General features: G+C 49.3%; 1 protein-coding gene across 1 annotated transcript in view; it reads right to left on the reverse strand.

Moving 5' to 3' along the window:
* Positions 1-9,956, reverse strand: part of LOC105031985 (putative clathrin assembly protein At5g35200) — a gene marked incomplete at its 3' end in the record, with an annotated part of 28,479 nt that extends 18,523 nt beyond the window's left edge. The window contains 2 exon segments of the mRNA XM_073253420.1: positions 5,675-5,888; positions 9,726-9,956. Coding sequence (XP_073109521.1) covers positions 5,675-5,888; positions 9,726-9,956 — 445 coding nt within the window.
* Positions 9,957-19,939: the final 9,983 nt, after the last annotated feature.

Consider the following 19,939-nt stretch of genomic DNA (forward strand, 5'->3'; position numbering starts at 1 on the left):
AAGAATTTCAGTTGCCCAGAATGATGATCCCCAACTAATAAAAATAAGAAATTCAGTGGAAGCTGATGTTCAATCTGAATTCAAGATACATGAAGACGGTTCGTTAAGGTTCGAAAACAGGATTTGCGTACCCAATGATTCAGCACTCAAGCATGAAATACTTCAGGAAGCACATCAGACCGGTTATACAGTTCATCCGGGAGGTACCAAGATGTATAGAGACTTAAAAGAAATGTACTGGTGGAATAATATGAAGAGAGAGATCGCTCAATTCGTGGCTCAATATTTGGTGTGTCAACAAATTAAAGCTGAACATCAGAGACCTGCGGGACTACTTCAACCTCTTGATATTCCAGTTTGGAAGTGGGAACATATCACTATGGATTTTGTAACTGGACTACCGAAGACCCCCAGTAAAAATGATGCAGCATGGGTGATTGTGGACCGATTGACAAAGTCTGCACACTTTCTACCAATTAGAGTTGGATTTACTTTGGAAAGACTAGCAAAGTTATATATGAAAGAAATTGTAAGACTACATGGAATTCCAGTGACCATCGTATCGGATCGAGACACCAGATTTGTATCACAGTTTTGGAAGAGCTTACACAAGGCATTAGGAACAAAATTGAACTTCAGTACAGCTTTTCATCCACAGACTGATGGTCAGTCAGAGAGAACTATTCAGATCTTAGAAGATATGTTGAGAATCTGTATTTTGGATATGAAAAGTTCATGGGATGAGCATCTACCTTTGATTGAGTTCGCTTACAATAACAGTTATCAGGCTAGCATTGGTATGGCACCTTACGAAGCTTTATATGGTAGAAGATGTCGATCACCGATTCACTGGGATGATGTTGGTGAGCGAAGAATATTGGGTCCCGAACTTGTTCAACAAGCAGTTGAGAAGATTCACTTAATTAAAGATCGACTTCGGGCAGCACAAAGCAGACAGAAAAGCTATGCAGATAACAGGAGACGGAAATTAGAATTTCAAGTCGGTGACCATGTGTTTCTCAAAGTATCTCCTTCAAAAGGAATCTCAAGATTTGGCATTCGTGGCAAATTGAATCCTAGATATGTGGGTCCGTTTGAGATTTTGGAAAGAATTGGTGAGGTGGCTTATCGACTTGCCTTACCCCCTTCACTTGCAGGAGTACATAATGTTTTTCATGTTTCTATGTTAAAGAAATATTTACCAGATCCAAGTCACATTGTGGAACTTGAACCAGTACAAGCTAGGAAGGATCTAACATATGAAGAATATCCGATACGGATCGTAGACCGTAAAGAACAGGTGCTGAGACGTCACAACATTCCTTATGTCAAGGTACAGTGGAGCCGACATTCAGAAAGAGAAGCTACTTGGGAGCTAGAGGAAGAAATGAAGCAAAAATATCCCCAGCTCTTCGAGACTACAGGTATGAAAAATTTCGAAGACGAAATTTCTTTTTAGGGGTGAAGAATGTTATAGCCCAAACCCATTACAGCCCACAAAAACCCAAAACGAAAAAAAAAAACAGAGAAATTCAAAATCGGGAAGAAGACTCCCGATGGGAGTCTCCTTCTCCGGCGAAATCCGGGCGGAATCAGGACTCCTAGGACCCCTCGGAGTCCTAGGGTCCTCTATAAGTAGACCCCTCCCCCTTGAGACCGAAGATCGGCCTCCTCCCTCTCTCTTTCTCTCCGTTTTTCCCGAAGAAGAGCCGCGGGCACAATTGGGTTTCTCGCCGTGTTTTCTCTCCGACGAGGTCCCAAGAGGCCGAGGTAAGTTCTTCTCTTTTTCCCCTCTTCCTTCCTCTTTCCCCCGTGCGTTTGTGCGCGGTGACCGGTGATGAACGTCGCCGATTTTTTTTGTCGGGAAAAGACTCTGTTTTTGGGGCTTATTTTCCGTGAATTTCCGGCGCCGGCGATCGGAATTGATCGCCGGCCATGTTTCCTCCGTGATCGGAGGAGATGGCCCCGTCGGCCACCGGCCTCCGCCGTGGCAGCCGCGGCCCGAACGGCCGTTCAAGGCCTGAGGACCAAGAGTCCTCTGTTCCGGCGCGGGAAGAAGAAGAAGAAGAAGAAGAAAAAAAAGAAAAAGAAGAAAAGGAAAAGAAAGGAAAAGAAAAAGAAAAAAGAAGAAAAGGAAAAGAAAAAGAAGAAAAAGAAAAAAAAAGGAAAAGAAAAAAAAATGAGAAGGGGCGGAGAGAGAGAGAAACTCTCTCTCTCTCTAGATTTTAGGATTTATGGAATTAATTAATTAAAAAAAATTTTAAAAAAAAATAGCAATAAAAATAAAAATAAAATTAGGATGTCCATGGATTAATTCGAAAACCTGGATGCTGTCGACGAATTTATCCTCGTAGGGACATTAGATTTTTAATAATTTAGTTATTTTTAATTCGATGAAATTTTGATTTAAAATATAATATTTGACATATCAGGTTCAGAGAAGGATTTTCGAGATCCCTAGAATTTCTAGTTTGGACTTTCTTTTGAGGTAAGTAGTGTTTACTTTTACTGAATTTATCTGGTATATTATGAATTAAATAAATTTATGCATGCTTGCGATTGAAATTATTTATTGAAATAATTGTTGAAAATTATTTATGATGAAAGTTAATTGTAGAAAATTATTTATGATTGAAGTTATTTGTTGAGCAATTATTATGATGATATATGATCTCAAAGAATGTTATGATTGATTTGACTCGAATATCAATTAATTTTATTATTCTTGAAAATAATATATGAATTTGAAAGACAATATGAAATTGACAACCTGACTGTGTTGAGGACCCCGCCAATGGGGGCATATACGTTGGTAATTGACTGTCCTGAGGATTTATGTCGCCAGTGAGACCAGCGACATGTCGCCAGATAGACCAGCGACAAAACCGCCAGCTAGACCAGCGGTTCCAAAGGACTTGGCTGCCAGATGATTCGCAGCCCACCGCAAGCAGATACGCGGTATTATGACCCTGCCACAGGGATAATGTGGTCATAGTCATGGTTGGTAAGAAGAATTTAAGAAATTGATGAATTTAAGAAGAAAAGCATAATTGAAAATTATGATGAATTGACTTTTATATATGATTGACAGTATGATTATGATTTCATGAAATTACATATTGATTTGTGATGCATAGTATTATTTGCCTGATTATTCAGTTAAAGGTATACACTGCTTACTGGGCTATTTAGCTCATGATAAGTTTTATGTTTTTCTTACAGATTCGGAAAATTAGCATGATGCGGGTTTTCGGTTGGGAGAGCGATTAGAGATGGAGTTAACTCATTGATTTAGGATTTTTCTCAGAATTGATTCAAGACCTTTAGTTTTGTTTTTAGTATTGACTTTGTCAGACAATTACTTTCTTTTGAACACTTAGTTTTGATTTGAACCAAAGTTTGATTATTGAATAAAAAAAAAAAAATTTATTTAACTGTTTGTGAAGATATCATGATGAGATGCCTTGCATGCTTATGGAAAAAGTATTCTATAAGTATGCGGCGGTTGCCATGACCCTCGATTCACAATCTCGGGTCGGGGGCGTGACAGATGCCCCAACAACCGAATGCTAGGCTGTTGTGAAATTGTAGAGTGAAAGGTGACTCCTCCTTCAGTGCTATCATGGATGCCTTGTATATCTTTTGATCGATTCCCTTGTTGACTTTAATATGTTTGGATGACCTATAATGAAGTATATGTTGTGATGAAGATAGGGGGCTTCGATATGGAGTCTTGAGGTCAAGTAGGTATGACTAAAATGTATGTTGTTTAATTGGGTGGATGGTTAGATAGACGACAAACATAGATATTGTTATCTTTTAACAAAGCATAGATGGTTTGATGATGTGCAACTCAATATTTCAGTGTTTTTTCACCTATTAGTATCTCTTAGATTGAGAGATCGCTAGTGACTTCTTCAATGATGCCACCGCTGATGATGACGTCATTCTCAGAGAGGTCGTAATTGATGAGTTTGATGAAGGATGAGAGGAGGAGAAGAAGAGAAAGGAGGAGGAGGAGGGGATAGAGGAAGAAAGGGAGTGGTGGGGGTGATGGGTGTGTATGGGGAGGCCCAATGTCAATGATGACAAAGTTGTTGGAGAGGTCATCGTTGATGAGGCTGATGAAGCATGGGAGAAGGAGAAGAAAAGAGAGGAGGGGATTGAGGAAGGGAAAGAGTAGGGCTGGCAACTTTCGACACGATCCATTGTCACGTACATGACACGTACTTAGACAAGTTCGGGTTTGGAATAAATGAGTTCGGATCATAAGTGGGTTGACCCGTTTATGACACTATAAATTTATATTTTAAACTGGTTGACCCACGTAACCCATTTTCACTTGTTTAACTAAATGGGTTAAAACAGATTAACAGATTATACGACACGTTTAAATATATTTAACACATTTATTTTAAGATTATTTAGCATAGCAAGTAACTAAATTATTTTTATATTATTTTAATTTTTTGACTAAATTTTTATTATTTTAGTTAAATTTTATAAATAAGTCATATAGTTAAACGGATCATTAAGTAGGTCGTGTATCTGTTTGACCCACCAACACGATTATTAATCATGTCAAATGGATCATTTCGTGTCAATCCGTGTATATTAGTGTCGTATTTGTGTTCCACAGGTTGACCCATTTATTTAACTAAATGGATCGTATTCAGATTAAGCTAATCTGTGTTATATCTCCAAGTCGATACAAACTGTTTACGACCTATGAACACAAATTGCCAACCCTAGGAGAGAGTAGTGGGGATCTAGGTGTGAATGGGAGGCAGAAGGGGGTAATTTCGATATTTTACATACTATAAATGGCTGTGCTAACGCTGTTATTTCACTAGGCATAAGTGTGGGTTTTACAAACTATTCGATATAAGTGTAATAAACATAGACCCCAAGGAGGTTTTTGTAATTTATTCTAAATCTAAAGATAGCCCTTGGATCAATTCTTTTGTTTGCAATATATTTTAGTTAAATATTTATACTACATTTGATGTAAGAAAGTAAAAAACATCAAGAAGTTATTCTTAACATTTTTTTTGACATGAACTCTCCAGTGAAGAAACCAAGTATTTTTTTTCCACAAGCATTTGTATTGTTTGAATCACAGGCTCATCTATAAGACTCATCTGGTCTTATTAATTTTCATATCATTCTTTATCCACCCAACTTATTAGTAAACACATGAGGATTTGGGACAAACCCCAAGAAAACAAATATTTTACAAAAGCATTAAATTAATTCTCTCAAATAACATCCTCAAAATACTTCGTCCATCAAAGAGCAAAACCGATACCCGACCAAATAAAAATTATGCAATGCATGAATAAAAGAAAACAACTTGCCGCGCCATCACTTCAAGAAAACAACTTTTTTCACCTCTAAGAAGCAGAACATCCGCATAAAATGGAAACTCAAAACAAGTTCATAACCATCGAATGGTTCTTCATGAATCGAAATACCATGAACTTTCACGATAACAAAAAGATAGCCAACAAAGAATTCTACTAGTACGAGCAAGAAATCATCAAAAGTTCCCAAACGAAGCATGCAAGATAGCTGAACCCAATCACCAGAAGACATCTCAAATTGAGATAAACCATGGGTCTCCGAATCATTTTGCATTTCGAACAAGAAACAAGAGGGTTAGGGTTTTACGCACCTCGGGAAAGATAAGAGCGGGACGCAAGAAACGGTCCTTCGCCGGGAATTCGCTTTGACGATTGGCGAGGTGAGAATCGAACGGATGGGAGAGAAAGGAGGAGGGATGGCGAGAAGAATTCGAGGAGTGCGCCGAGGAAAAGATTCGCTGGGTTTGGGAAATGGCGGTGGTCACGGAGCGCAAACGAATAATATCTCAGCGTATACCAGCTGGACGTCGATTAAAGCTCAACTCGCAACGGTCACGGAAGAACGGAGCCTCCCAACTGCGTATGCCCCTGCTGACCTATTCTTATGCGCGCGCTCGATCGTCGCCAGCGAGAAACTGGACGGTGGATCGAGTATGTTCGTATGCGGACTGTTGGACGTGATAACGTGGGGCACCTGGCGGGTTGGTACTCTTTTGGGAGTACTTGTATAGGAATTTTATGCGGGACGAGGATCCGCCGTGAAGAACGAAGACGAAGCAATCTTATCGGTTTCCTTGAGAGGATCTGCGGGTCCCGCGCAGAATTCTTTTGTGGGCTAAGCAGCTGCTCCTTGTTTTACTGCCTTTTTTTTTTCTCACCTTCAATAGCATTTTGTGTTCAATTCTTGTACAAAATTAGACCCATTTTTGGAACGTATGTGTTGCGGTCAATTCCCTCGTCGTCTGATCGTCGGGAAACGAGCACTTGCAAAAGGGAAAGTTCATACTGATCGGAGACGGCTCCGGTGGGGATCCTCCGACGGTCAAGTCAGAGAGGTGACTGGGCAACAGTGAAATAAAGACAGAGAGCTCAATCGAGAGAGAGAGAGGGGGGAGCAAGCCTGTGGTTTCGAAGTCGAAAATGGAGGTCCCCTGCACTGTTGCCTTCCCTGATTTATATAGTAGAGCGTGGTATGGCGCCGTCATTAATGGCGCGGATAATTGAGGAATTGTCAACTCACTGTAGACTGTCAGAGTCACCGTAAAAGTGTCATATCGCCGTGGGGCTGTCAAATCACTAGGGTTGACAATGCCCTAGGCGGGGTAATGCCCTTAGGTGGCGGTGCCGCATGTTGCTGTCAGGACTGACAAGCTCTGACGGCCGTACGGCGATCGAAGGAGTCGACCGACCCTAGGTCGGTGGCCGTCTGTGTGGCGTCGGGTGGAGATTCGGGCCCCTTTGTTGGTCAGCGAGTCATGTTGCGAGAGTCGGCCATCAGACTCCCTGGTTCAGTCGGTCGGGAGAATGGGAAAAGTATGCCCGACCAACACATCCTCAGTCGGTTAAAGGCCGTGAATTGGCCGGTGATGGCGTTCGGTCGGTCGGTCGGACGGTCGGTCGGACGGTCAATCGGTCGGTCGGTCAGTCGGCCCGATTATAAGTCGGTACGGACGGGATCAGTCGGTATTCCCCAACAGTTGCCCCCCTCCACTCCTAAGTCGGACGGTGTGCTGACCGATGCATTCATTTGGGTAGCAACGCCGGGCGAAAAGGAGTGGATTCGTCGTATGTCAAATTTCGACCGTACCGCGGGTTGATACGATGTCAGGCGTCTCATGAATGCCGAGCGATTCGCTGGCGTCAGACGTCTAGTCGGTGTCAGATGCCCCGTCCCATCGGCGTCAGGTGTCATGTCGGCGCCGGACGTCCTGCAGGTGCCGGACGTCCTGCAGGTGTCGGACGTCCCGCCGGTGTCAGACATCATGTCGGTGTCAGACGTCTCGTCCCATCGGGAAGGGGAACCGCCGTTCCCGCCGTCCCTTCGGGGATACGAAACGTCGCGGCCTTTACGCCACGTGGCGTGCGGCCATTGGGACGGGTTCGTTGGAGCGGATGGAGGTGACGTGGCTCGATCTGAAGGCAGGTGCGTCGAACTGTCGGACCGACGGACGGTCCGGATGACGCCACGCGGCAGGATCTGGGGAGTCCTCGTTGGTCGTGCCTTCATCTCGACCGTCGGGGGCACTATATATACAGGGTCGCCCCCACTTAATTTTTTATCCTCCTCATTTCACTGTCGAGACTCTGCCCACGAGAGTCCTTGCTCCAGGTACCCTCCTCCGCCTCTCTTTTCCTTTGTAGTTCCTTCTCCGCTGTCTTCTCCGTCTCCTTCTTCTTCTTCATCTTCTTTTTTCCTGCTATTCGTCTGGACCCATGGCCAGGACGTCTCCACGAGGTGGTCGGTCGGGAGAGCCGACTGACGATACTCGGTCAACCCCGGATGTGGAGGTTTCTTCACTTTCGGGGTCGAACGTCGATCGGCTCCGAAAGCAGTACCGCATCCCGGAGCAGTTTCGGCTGTTCGCCCCTGGCGCCGACGGTCGGGTTAACAGCCCGCCTGAGGGCCAGGTGGCCTTCTACTTGGAGGACCTCCGGGCCGGCCTTCGCTTTTCGGTTCCGGAGTTCGTCTGAAATACCCTCGACTATTACAAGCTGTAACTGGCACAACTCGTGCCGAACTCGGTTCGGCTGATAGTCAGTTTTGCACTCTTGTGTCGGCTTTTGTCGACCGAACCTCGGATCTCCCTTTTTTGAGCCTTCTTCGTCCTCCGACCCCACCCTAAAGCCCGAGGGTGGTGGTACTTTGTTCCTCGGAAAGGGCTCTCCTTCATTACTGGTCTTCCATCGTCCATTCACGGATGGAAGAACCAGTTCTTCTTTGCGTCGTCTTCCGCTCCTTGGGGGTTTCCCGTCCGTTGGGGGAATCTCCGAACCGAGCCGAACGAGAACAGTCGGGTGGAGGCTGACGATCGGGAGGACTTCCACCGGCTGAAGGACATCTCGGTGCCGAAGCAGAGCGAGCTTGTCACCGAGCAGGCCCTGTACGACGCCGGCCTCAGCCCGGTCCCCCGTTTAGGTCGGTTTTTCATTTTCCTTACCCCTCTTTCTTCTTTTTGTTTTTTCTTTTCGGCACTGACCATCTATCGTCCTTTTCAGATATGCCGCCGAGGACACGACTGACGGCAGCCGATGTACGTCACTACGCCATGAGGAAGAGGCCGGCGCAAGGCGCCGGGCCATCGCAGCCTCCCAAGAGGCCCCGTGCGGCTCCGTCGAGCGAACCGACTGGGTCGGAGGCGGAGCCGGTCATTGCACTGTCAGCGCCGACAGTGCTCGTCGAAGTCCCGTCCGAGGGACCGTCGGGCGAAGGCGCCGCTTCGCCTGAAAGACGGGCTCGCGGACCCGAGCGACCGGCACCTGCTGCCGCCGCACCGTCGGCGGAGACTCGGTCGGGCTCAAGCCTGCCGTCAATCTCCGACGTCAGGGCTTGGTCGTCCGACCGGGGCAAGGCCCCCATGGCGTCGGGCGACGAAGGTCGGTCGGCTGGCGGAGGATCGACCGACTTTCCGCTTCCCGAAGGTGCGGCGGGCCTGGCCAACCATGACTTGGCCAAGAAATTGTGCCAGGCGCTCCTCCTTCCTGCCGACATCGATGCAATGAAGAACCAGCGTGTGTCTGACATGCTGTCTTCATTTTATCCGATGATGATTCGGGTAAGCTCCTCTTTCCTTTGCTTTTTAACGCAGTTTCTCATAAATCTGCTTTCTTATCGGTCGGTGTTACCTTGTGCAGCTGGTCTTCAATATCTCTGAGCTGGAGGCCGGATACCGAAAGTTCGGCGACATGCGCGCGGCCTGGAGAGACAAGGTCGCGGGCCTTGAAGCCGATAAGGTCATCCTGGTCGACCAGCTGCAACAGTCGACCGACCGGGAGGGCCGACTTGAGGGGGAGGTCTCCCGACTCACGGAGGAGGTCTCCCGACTCAAGGGAGCTTTGGCGTTGTCGGAGTCGGAGCTGCAGTCGGCCAAGGACGACGCGAAGAAGAAGTTCCGGACCGTCCGCCGGCTTCGGCATGAGCGAGACAGCTTCGCTAAGGAGCTGGAGGCCGACCGCGAGCAGCTCTGAGTAAGTCTCGAAAACTTCGCCAAGGCCGAAGAAGGCTTATCCATCGCTCAGGCCGACACGGACATCGCAAAGGCCAAGGCTGAGTCGGCGAAGGAGGCCCTGAGTCGGGCCATCGAAGACTTCCGGGACTCGGAAGAGTACCGAGAAGAACTTCTGGAGAGCGGCTTCCTCTCGTACCGGATCGGGTATGAGGATGCTCGGGAAGCCGTTCGAGGCCTGTACCCGAAACTTGATCTCAGCAGCGTAGTTCTGCCAGAGTCGGAGGCCCCAGCTATGGAGGAAACGGCCGAACCAGTGTCGGAAGGCCTTTCCACCAGGGCGGAAGCTGAAGAAGACGCAGAGCCGGCTACCGAAGATCAGTCGGCCCCGACTGCTGAAGTCAGAGCGGATCCACCGACTATCCCCCATCGCTTCCCAGTGGGAGAGGCCGACTCCGACGATTAGTCGGCTTTGTTTACCCTTTTTGCTTTTTGCTCCGGCTTGTAATCGGGCTTCGGCCTATCTTTGTAAAATCTATTTTGATCTTCAATGAAATCAAAGTTTTTGGACTTAAATTTTTTTCCTCTGCTTATTTTTCTCTCTTATGTGTTGTAGAATGTCTTCGTAAGTCGCTAACTCATATAGGTCGGTTAGGACGTTCGGCAACTCATGCCGCCACGAAGGTAGGACAAGTCCCGACTTTGGATCGGCCTTTGATGGTCGAGGTCTTCAGTCGGGCGACCTTTCCCCGACCGTGAGTCGGGTGCGTTTGTTGAGTCGGAAGTCGACCGACCGCCGGCTGAAGGCTTGGCAGTCAGGTCTCTTCCGACGCGTTCACCGAATGTCGTCGGGCGTGCCTAGTCGAGGGAGCACCGATAAGTCGGACCCTGATACCCTTGTGTCGGGTATCTGTACTGCGCCTCATGATATACGGTGGTAAGCCGAATATCTTCCGGCCGGCCGTAGCCCGGTCGGTGAATCATGAATGCGATTGAGGTCACATTGTGCGATAGATGGTGGCAAGCCGAATATCCTTCGACCGGCCGTAGCTCGGTCGAAAATCGCGACGGCGATCGCGCAGGCATTCCGCCTTTCTTTGGTCGGGGCTCGATCGACGTGTTAGCCGATGGTCTGGCCCGAAAGTTCGACCGTAGAAGGAGCGTCAACTCCCGTCAATATAGATGTATCGGTCCTCATAAGAGTCCGATGTGTCGCCAAAGGTCGGAGGGGTGTGACCCCCGTCCATGTAGATATATCGATCCTCGTAAGAGTCCGATGTGTCGCCGAAAGTCGGAGGGGTGTGACCCCCGTCCATGTAGATATATCGGTCCTCGTAAGAGTCCGATGCGTCATCGATGATGGGATAGTCGGTTTCAGACGGATACCAAGTCTGAGTCAGCATGTCGGGGCTCGACCTTGGTGAGCGCCAATCATCGGTCGAAGAGTTAAACTCCGAGGTTTCAAACCGGATTTGTATTCTGACTGGGCAAGTACAAAGTTCATTGATAATACAACTTCAGGTTGTCGGCGTTCCACGTTCGGGGAATGGGTTTTCCCTCCAGAGTCTCCAGTCGGTAGGCTCTCGGACCATAGGTTTCTGCTACCGTGTAGGGCCCTTCCCAGTTTGGAGCCAGCTTCCCTTGGTCCAGGGGCTTCGAGACCTCTGCCTTTCTCAGGACCAAGTCACCAGGCCTGAAGAGCTTTGGTCTGACTTTGGCATTGTAATACCGAGCTACCTTCTGTCGGTATGAAGCCATGCAAATTTGAGCCTCGTTTCGCAGTTCGGGGAGGAGGTCTAGGTCGGCCCTCCGACAATCGGAGTTGTCCGACTCTTGATACCGCTCGATCCTTGTAGACGGCAGTCCGACCTCGAGTGGGATCATCGCCTCCGTCCCGTAGGCCAAGCTGAAAGGCGACTCCCCGGTCGGAACGCGGGGGTCGTTCGGTAAGCCCACAGGACGGAGCCTAGCTCATCGACCCAGAGGCCTTTGGCTTCATTTAGTTGGGTTTTGAGTCCGTGGAGTAAGGTCCGGTTGGTCACCTCGACTTCGCCGTTGGACTGTGGGTGCCCGACTGAAGTCAGTCGGTGTGTGATGTGAAACCTTGCGCAGAAATCCCTGAAGTCTTGGTTGTCGAATTGCCGTCCATTGTCGGTGATGATAGTATGCGGCAACCCGAACCTGAAGATGATGGATTTTTGGATAAAGTCCTCCATCTTTCGCTCGGTAATCTGAGCCAGGGGTTCGGCCTCCACCCACTTGGTGAAATAGTCGATGGCGACAACTATGAACTTTCTTTGACCCGATGCTGGAGGGAAAGGACCGAGAATGTCGACCCCCCACTGAGCGAAGGGCCATGGAGCAACAATAGGAGCGATTTGGCTGGCCGGTCGGTGCTGAACGTTGGCGTACTTCTGACAGGATTCGCACCTCCGGACCAACTCAGCCGCGTCCTTCCTCATGGTGGGCCAGTAATAACCCTGTCGCAGGACTTTGTAGGCTAGAGACTTGCCCCCCAAGTGATTTCCGCAAATCCCTTCGTGCACTTCTCGGAGAGCATAGTCTGCGTCGGTCAGTCCCAAGCACCTAAGCAATGGAAGGGAGAACGATCTTTTGTAGAGTCGGTCGTCCATGATTACATATTGGAAGGCCGACCATCGGAGCCGCCTGGCCTCCAGGGGATCCTCGGGGCTGATCCCGTCGGTCAAATACCGAACGATCGGGTCCATCCAGCTTGGTTCGGTCGCCAGCTGCTGTATTTCTTTGACCCGGTCGATGCTCGGCTGCTCGAGATTTTTCACGAACGTCCGACCCAAAGAGTCGAAGGCCGAAGTCACCAGTCTGGAGAGTGCGTCGGCACGGGCGTTCTCTGACCTAGGGATGTAAAAAATTTCAAAATACCTGAGGTGCGCTACGAGGTCCTTCACTTTCTAGAGATATTTGGCCATGATCGGATCTCGTGCCTCAAATTCACCTTTGACCTGCCCCACGATCAGCTGAGAATCGAAGAATGCCCGGAGGCTGTCGACGTCCAGCTCCCTTGCCATCCTCAAGCCAGCGAGGAGTGCTTCGTACTCGGCTTGATTATTGGAGGCCTTGAAGTCGAATCAGAGGGCGTACTCGGTGACTACCCCATCCGAATTTGTGAGCAGGAACCCCGCCCCGCTCCCCTGAGTGTTTGAAGCTCCGTCGATGTGCAGTACCCAGGTAGAGACCGGGTTTGGCTCGGAGACCGCGTCTCATCCCGGGTCCGCAGCTCCCGACCCTAGGTCGGTGGTCGGGCATTCGGCGATGAAGTCGGCCAGGACCTGAGCCTTCAGGGCAGGCCGTGGCCGGTACTGAATGTCGAACTCGCTGAGCTTCATCGCCCCCTTTGCCAGTCATCCCGATGTGTCCAATCGGCGCAATATCGCCCTCAGGGGCTGGTTGGTGAGAACCACTATGACATGAGCCTGGAAGTATGGACGGAGTCGCTGTGCGGAGACGGTCAGGGTGAAAATCATCTTTTCCATCTCCGAATATCAGGCTTCGGCGTCGTGGAGTACCTTGCTAGTATAGTAGATAGGCTGATGGGTTCGGCTCTCGTTTTCTCGGACGAGCACCGAACTGACCGCCTCAGAGGATGTGGCCAAGTAGAGATACAAGGTCTCCCCGACCTGCGGCTTTACGAGCAGCGGCGGGGAAGCCAAGTACTTCTTCAAATCTTCGAAGGCCCGTTGGCACTCATCCGATCAAGAAAAACCATTTGCCTGCTGCAAAGTTTTAAAAAATGGGAGGCACCTTTCAGCTGATCGAGAAATGAACCGGCTGAGAGCGACGATTTTTTCGTTCAGCTGTTGGACCTCCTTCTTGGTGTTCGGATGACGCATGTCGATGATCGCCTTAATTTTCTCAGGGTTTGCCTCGATCCCCCTCTGAGAAACGAGAAATCCGAGGAACTTCCCCGAGGTTACTCCAAAAGCGTACTTGGTCGGATTAAGCTTCATTCGATATCGTCGAAGAGTGCGGAAGGTCTCCTCGAGATCCCGAACATGATCCGGGATCTGCGCACTTTTCACCAACATGTCGTCCACGTATACCTCCATATTGCGCCCGATCTGATCTTTAAAGATCTTATTGACAAGTCGCTGGCAGGTGGCGCCGGCGTTCTTCAGCCCGAAGGGCATCACCCGATAACAGTAGAGGCCCTTGGGGGTCACGAAGGCAGTGTGCTCCTCGTCTTCAGGTGCCATCCGGATCTGGTTGTATCTGGCGAAGGCATCCATGAAGCTGAGCAGTCAAAATTCGGACGTCGCGTCCACCAGCTGGTCGATCTTTGGAAGTGGAAAGCTATCTTTTGGGCAGGCTCGGTTCAGGTCGGTATAGTCGATGCAAATCCTCCACTTTTCGTTGGCTTTTTTAACCATGACAATATTGGCGAGCCAATCGGGATACGTGAATTCTCTGATGAAGCCCGCCTCGAGCAGCTTGTCCACTTCTTCGTCGATGGCCCTCTGTCTCTCTGGAGCGAAGGACCTCTTCTTCTGCCTCACCGGCCTCATCGTCGGGTCGACGTTGAGTCGGTGGGTTATTGTCTTCGGAGGGATGCCCGACATATCTGCTGCCGACCAAGCAAATATGTCGGCATTGGCCGTCAGCAGCTCCGTCAATCGTCGTCATTCGGGGTCGGGCAATTGAGACCCGACCCATACCTTCCGGTCAGGATTTTTCGCTATCGGGATCGACACGAGCTGCTCGCCCGGCGAACCCCATTCTTCCTTCTCCCGTTGGTCCAGTTTGTCGATCGTCAGGGAGCCCCTCAACTCGTCGTTTTGAGCGGAGATCTGGAAGCATCGTCGGGCGAGCTGTTGATCCCCGCGCATCTCCCCGACCCCATTTTTGGTCAGGAACCAAACGAGGAGATGGTACGTTGAGACGATTGCCTTGAGGGCGTTTAGTCCGGGTCGTCCAAGTATGGCGTTGTAGGCCGAAGGCACTTGGACGACCGCAAAAGTTAAGGTGACCGTGCTTTGTCGCGGTTCGGTGCCGGCCGTCACAGGCAGGGTAATTTCTCCTTCCGTCACGACAGCGTCCCCGGCAAAGCCGATCAAGGGCATAGAGACCCTCTTAAGTCGGTCGGTTGACAGTTGCATCCGGGAGAAGGTCAAGTAAAACAAAACATTTGTCGAACTTCCATTATCTACAAAAATTCTTTTTACATCATAGTTTGCTATTGTTGCCGAAACAACAACAGCGTCGTCGTGGGGAGTTTCGATACCCCGAACGTCCTCTTCTGTAAAAGTGATTACGTCGTCCGGGCGCAGTTTCTTCGTCGGCTCCCCTCCCGCAGACGTCCCCGGGCCCAGTCGCTTGGAGATCATATTGATGACCCCGGCCGTCAGCTGATTAGTCGTCGCTTCTTCAGTCGGCTGGGGTCGTCGGTCGGCAACTGGTTGGGTCGGCGGGTTCTTCCGAAATTTATCGAGATACCCCCGACGGATGAGGGCTTCGATCTCATCCTTAAGCTGGATGCATTGCTCGGTGTTGTGGCCGTGGCCTCGATGGAATCGATAGTACTTCCGTCGGTCGAGGCCTTTTGCCTTCAGAGGCAGAGGCCGTCGCAGGTACTCTTTCCCCTCGATCTCCATCAAAATCTGCGCACGGGGGGCAGAGAGAGGAGTGTAAGAATCGTACCTGGAGTGTGTCGGCCTTGGAGTCTGCCGCTGGGGCGACTTTTGGTTCTGTCATGGTGTCGAGACCCGACTATCGGTCGGGGGCCTGCTGGGTGCAGCGGGTTCCCGACCCTTCCTCCGCTTCTTCTTCGGGCCTCTGGGTTCGGCCAAGTGTCGGTCGGAAGCTCCTTCATCCGCACGCATGTACTTGTATGCGCGCTCCAGCAGCTCGGTGTACGTCCGGGGGAGGGTCTTATCCAGAGAGTAGATAAATCGGGACGCCCTCAGCCCCCGTTTCATGGCTGAGATAGCCATGTCTTCGTTGAGGTCCCGGACCTCAAGCGTGGCCATGTTGAATCGCGCCACGAAGTGTCGGAGCGTCTCATTTTCTCCCTGTTTGAAGGACAAAAGGCTGTCCGACGTTCGCGGCGGCTTCCGGCTGGTGCTGAAGTGAGCCACGAAAGAATGCTCGAGCTGCCCGAAGGAGTGGATACTTCCCGATCGAAGATCGGAGTACCAGGCCCTGGCAGCCTTGCGGAGTGTGGCGGAGAAGTCGATGCAAAAGAGAGCATCGGTTGCCCCCTGAATCGTCATGAGAGCTTTGTAGCTCTCGAGGTGGTCGATTGGGTCGGTGGAGCCGTCGTATGGCTCCACGTGCGGCATCTTGAACCGACTGGGGATCGGTTCGTCGAGAACGAGTCGGGAGAGAGGTTGGGCAGTCTGGAAGTCGACGTCGTTCGAAGACTTCTGACCGTCCACCTGCAACTGCACAAGCCGACGGTCGATTTCCTCGAACCTGCGCTCGTAGTCGTCCGTCCGTCGGTGCTGAGAGACCCCAGGAGTGGAGTCTCCGGAAGATTCTGAGAGGGAGGCGGACGGCGTTCGCGGTCGCTTCTCCTTCCTCGCCCGTTCCAGCAGGGAAGGAGAGAGCTGCTGGGACTGTCGGTTATCGCGCCATGGCCGTCCCTCCTCCTCTCCGTGGGAGCGCTGTTGTGGGCGCTCGCACGGAGGCGACGGGGATCGGCGCGGGCGTCGGCGGCTGCTCCTGGAGGGCATCGGACGGGCCGTCGGTTGTTGCTGGAGGCTCTTGACCGCGTCCGTCAGTACAATCATCTGCCGTACGATGGCCGCGATCTGCGCCTCCGTGGTCACCGCGGGGTGTGGAGAGCTGGGCTCCGCCGCTGAGGGTGGCGGGGAGGCCTCTTCCCGACGGGAAGAGCGCCTCGCCGACCCGGTGATCCTCGATCGCTGGACTCTTGTCTTCGTCATCAGTATCTTCTGCTTGGGGAGGCTTGGTGCCGTGTCGTTTCCCCCCTACCTGGCGCGCCAATCTGTTGCGGCCAATCCCCTCGTCGTCTGATCGTCGGAAAATGAGCGCCTGCAAAAGGGGAAGTCCACACTGACCGGAGGCGGCTCCGACGGGGACCCTCCGACGGTCAAGTCAGAGAGGTGACTGGGCAACAGTGAAATGAAGACAGAGAGCTCAATCGAGAGAGAGAGAGAGGGGGGAGCAAGCCTGTGGTTTCGAAGTCGAAAATGGAGGTCCCCTGCACTGTTGCCTTCCCCGATTTATATAGTAGAGCGTGGTATGGCGCCGTCATTAATGGCGCGGACAATTGAGGAATTGTCAACTCACTGTAGACGGTCAGAGTCGCCGTAAAAGTGTCATATCGCCGTGGGGCTGTCAAATCACTAGGGTTGACAATGCCCTAGGCGGGGTAATGCCCTTAGGTGGCGGTGCCGCATGTTGCTGTCAGGACTGACAAGCTCTGGCGGCCGTACGGCGATCGGAGGAGTCGACCGACCCTAGGTCGGTGGCCGTCTGTGTGGCGTCGGGTGGGGATTCGGATCCCTTTGTTGGTCAGCGAGTCATGTTGTGAGAGTCGGCCATCAGACTCTCTGGTTCAGTCGGTCGGGAGAATGGGAAAAGTATGCCCGACCGACACATCCTCAGTCGGTTAAGGGCCGTGAATTGGCCGGTGATGGCGTTCAATCGGTCGGTCGGACGGTCGGTCGGACGGTCGGCCGGTCGGTCGGTCGGTCGGCCCGATTATAAGTCGGTACGGGCGGGATCGGTCGGTATTCCCCAACAGTATGTATCTGTGTTCTACGCACTTGCATAACAATTAGGAGACATCATGATCAAGGATCAAAAGAGAATGATCCTAAAATTGGCAATTAAATAAAGAGAGAGGTCGCAAATTTTCTAACTTCTATTTTCAAAGAATACATGTGCAGCAATTTATATTGACAAATGGCAGGAAAAGTCATAAGATATCCAAATTTTTGTCTCGTGGGACTCCAGCTATATTATAATAATATCCAAGGCTCAATTTTTAAAGATGCATGACTCGAGCAATGACCTCTGGTTTCTAGACAAAGAGGTGTCACCATTAAAATAAATATAGGTTTTTAGTTTTTTTTTAGTTTTCCTTACTGAAATTTTATAACATTGTCAGCAGCTAGTAAGGGACTTAAGCTCAAAAAAAAAAAAAAATCAAAAATATGTTATATAATTTGTCATCTGTTATTTCTTGCTATGTCATCCAACCTCCTAACAAGATGAGTTTTAAAACTCTCAAGCTATTCTATAACTTTTTTTTTTATTTGGTAAAACAAACGGGGTTGGGAGAGGGGTGATCCGGCGTGACTATCTTCTCTGAGGGTGATTATAAGGCCTACAATCCTGCTGGAGAATGTTCGATTTGAAAGATAAATTTAAGAAAAGACCCTTCTTTCCATCATATAGACGAATTCAACGGATGAGTATGTCACCTCAGCATCATCAAGATATGGTAGATTAGAAATCATTTTCAATATTCGTGCCGGATCAACTCCTTCTCGATCATTCTATAACTCATTTAACCTTAGTAATTCTATGATTTTTTTTTTCTAGGTAGAGTAATTTTATGAGGTTTGATCTCGATACCGACAAAGCAATTCATGACCAGGGAACCCCACGATGGAAAAGGATTGGTGCCACTTAGGATATGGATGATGGATCTCATGTAAAACACCAATCCCTTTATAGCACATTCCCCAGTATTGGGTTTGGCTGATTTTCCATTTAACATTGAAAATTAAAGCTCTACAGGCTATAGGAACCAAGTTCTAACTTTAGCGAGGATGCACTATGCCGAATCCCAAGCTGTAATCCTTTGCGTAAAGTTTTTATCTCAACTTCTAAATTATCCCCATCAAAAATCGATTATCAGTATATAAGCTATAATTGTCTCCATAGCAACGCCACCAATTCTACCTGCAAAAGATTCTGTATTAAAAAATGATTAACAAGTGAAGGCCGAACATATTTTTCTAGGAAGTAGAAAAAAAAGAACAGCAATCAAAAGGAAGAGTTTCATTCTTGGAGCTCTATCATCGTGATCTTAGCATGGAAATTTTTATAAACACCGTATAGGAGATTAGAATACAAAATTATAGAAGAACTCACAAATAAAATTGAAGCATATCCTTTAAACAAAAGATCAACTATTGATGATTAATATAGCAACATCCCATTGAAAAGGAATACACAACAATAGGATAGATCTTCCTCTTCATCTCTATCTTTTGCTTATCTCCTCAATGAGATAGATGTCCTTAGGAATATAGCAACCATAATACGCTAGGATTTCTATAAGCAGATATATATAAGAGTGGAGTGAATACTTAATGTAGTTAGTATTGCTAATGGATCCACTCATTATAAAGTCCATTGATCAAACCATGCCTATACCAATATCCACTATATCACATGACTATGACAATAGGATGCAAAATAACAATATGATCATAGATAACTATGGGCTCCTTAATCATTTATTGAGAAGACAATTTAGCCCATATTTTATAATAAATCAAAGTAAAAAATCTATCCATAATCAATGGAAGCCCACTTCATAACACTAAAAGAAAAATCTTTTTTACCAACGGCTATTAGCGACAGTAATTTGGCCGTCGCTAATAAAATCTTTTACCAATGGCAAATGACGGCCAACATATTTGCCGTCATAAAAAAAAATTATTAGCGATAGCATTTTTGGCTTTTAGCGATGACTAGTTGCATCGCTAATAAAAATAATTTTATTTTTTTTAATTTGATTCTAAAATTATTAGCAATGGAGTTATCTTATTAGTGACGGTATTTTGCCGTCACTAGTAACCCTAAATTTTTTCTCTCAATTTCCCTCCTCCGTCCCTCGATTTTCATGATTTTTATCTAATTGTGCACCCTCATTTTCCCCCACCTTCCTCTCATTTTCCCCCACCAACAACCGGCCCTCCCTCTAATTTCTCCCTCCCCAAGCCTTCGAATCTCGTTTTCCCCTGCCAGCGGCGACTGACCATCGAATCCCGCTTTCCCAAGCCCCCGATCGCCTCCTCAAACCCCTGTCTGTCGGATCTCGAGCCCCTCGACCACCTTCTACCTCTTCAAGCCCCGACTGCCTCCCCGAGCCCCTGGCCCACCTCTCCCTGGTCGCCTCTGGTCCCTCTCTTTCCCCCACCACTAGATCGGGTTTCCCCAAGCCCCGACCTCCCGACCGCCTCTCTGAGTCCCAATCCCCGGCTGCCTCCTCGAGCCCTCGTCTGCGGGATCCCAAGCCCCTCGGCTGCCTCTCGCCTCTCCGAGCCCCGACTACCTCCCCGAGGCCCCAGCTTGCCTCCCCTCGGCTACCTTCGGTCCCCCACTTTCTCCCATCATTGGATCCGACTTCTCCGAGCCACCGACTGCCTTCCCAAGCCCCGAGCCTCCAGCCCACCT

The sequence above is a fragment of the Elaeis guineensis genome, chromosome 1 (assembly GCF_000442705.2).
Source record: "Elaeis guineensis isolate ETL-2024a chromosome 1, EG11, whole genome shotgun sequence".
NCBI classification, from domain to species: Eukaryota; Viridiplantae; Streptophyta; class Magnoliopsida; order Arecales; family Arecaceae; genus Elaeis; species Elaeis guineensis.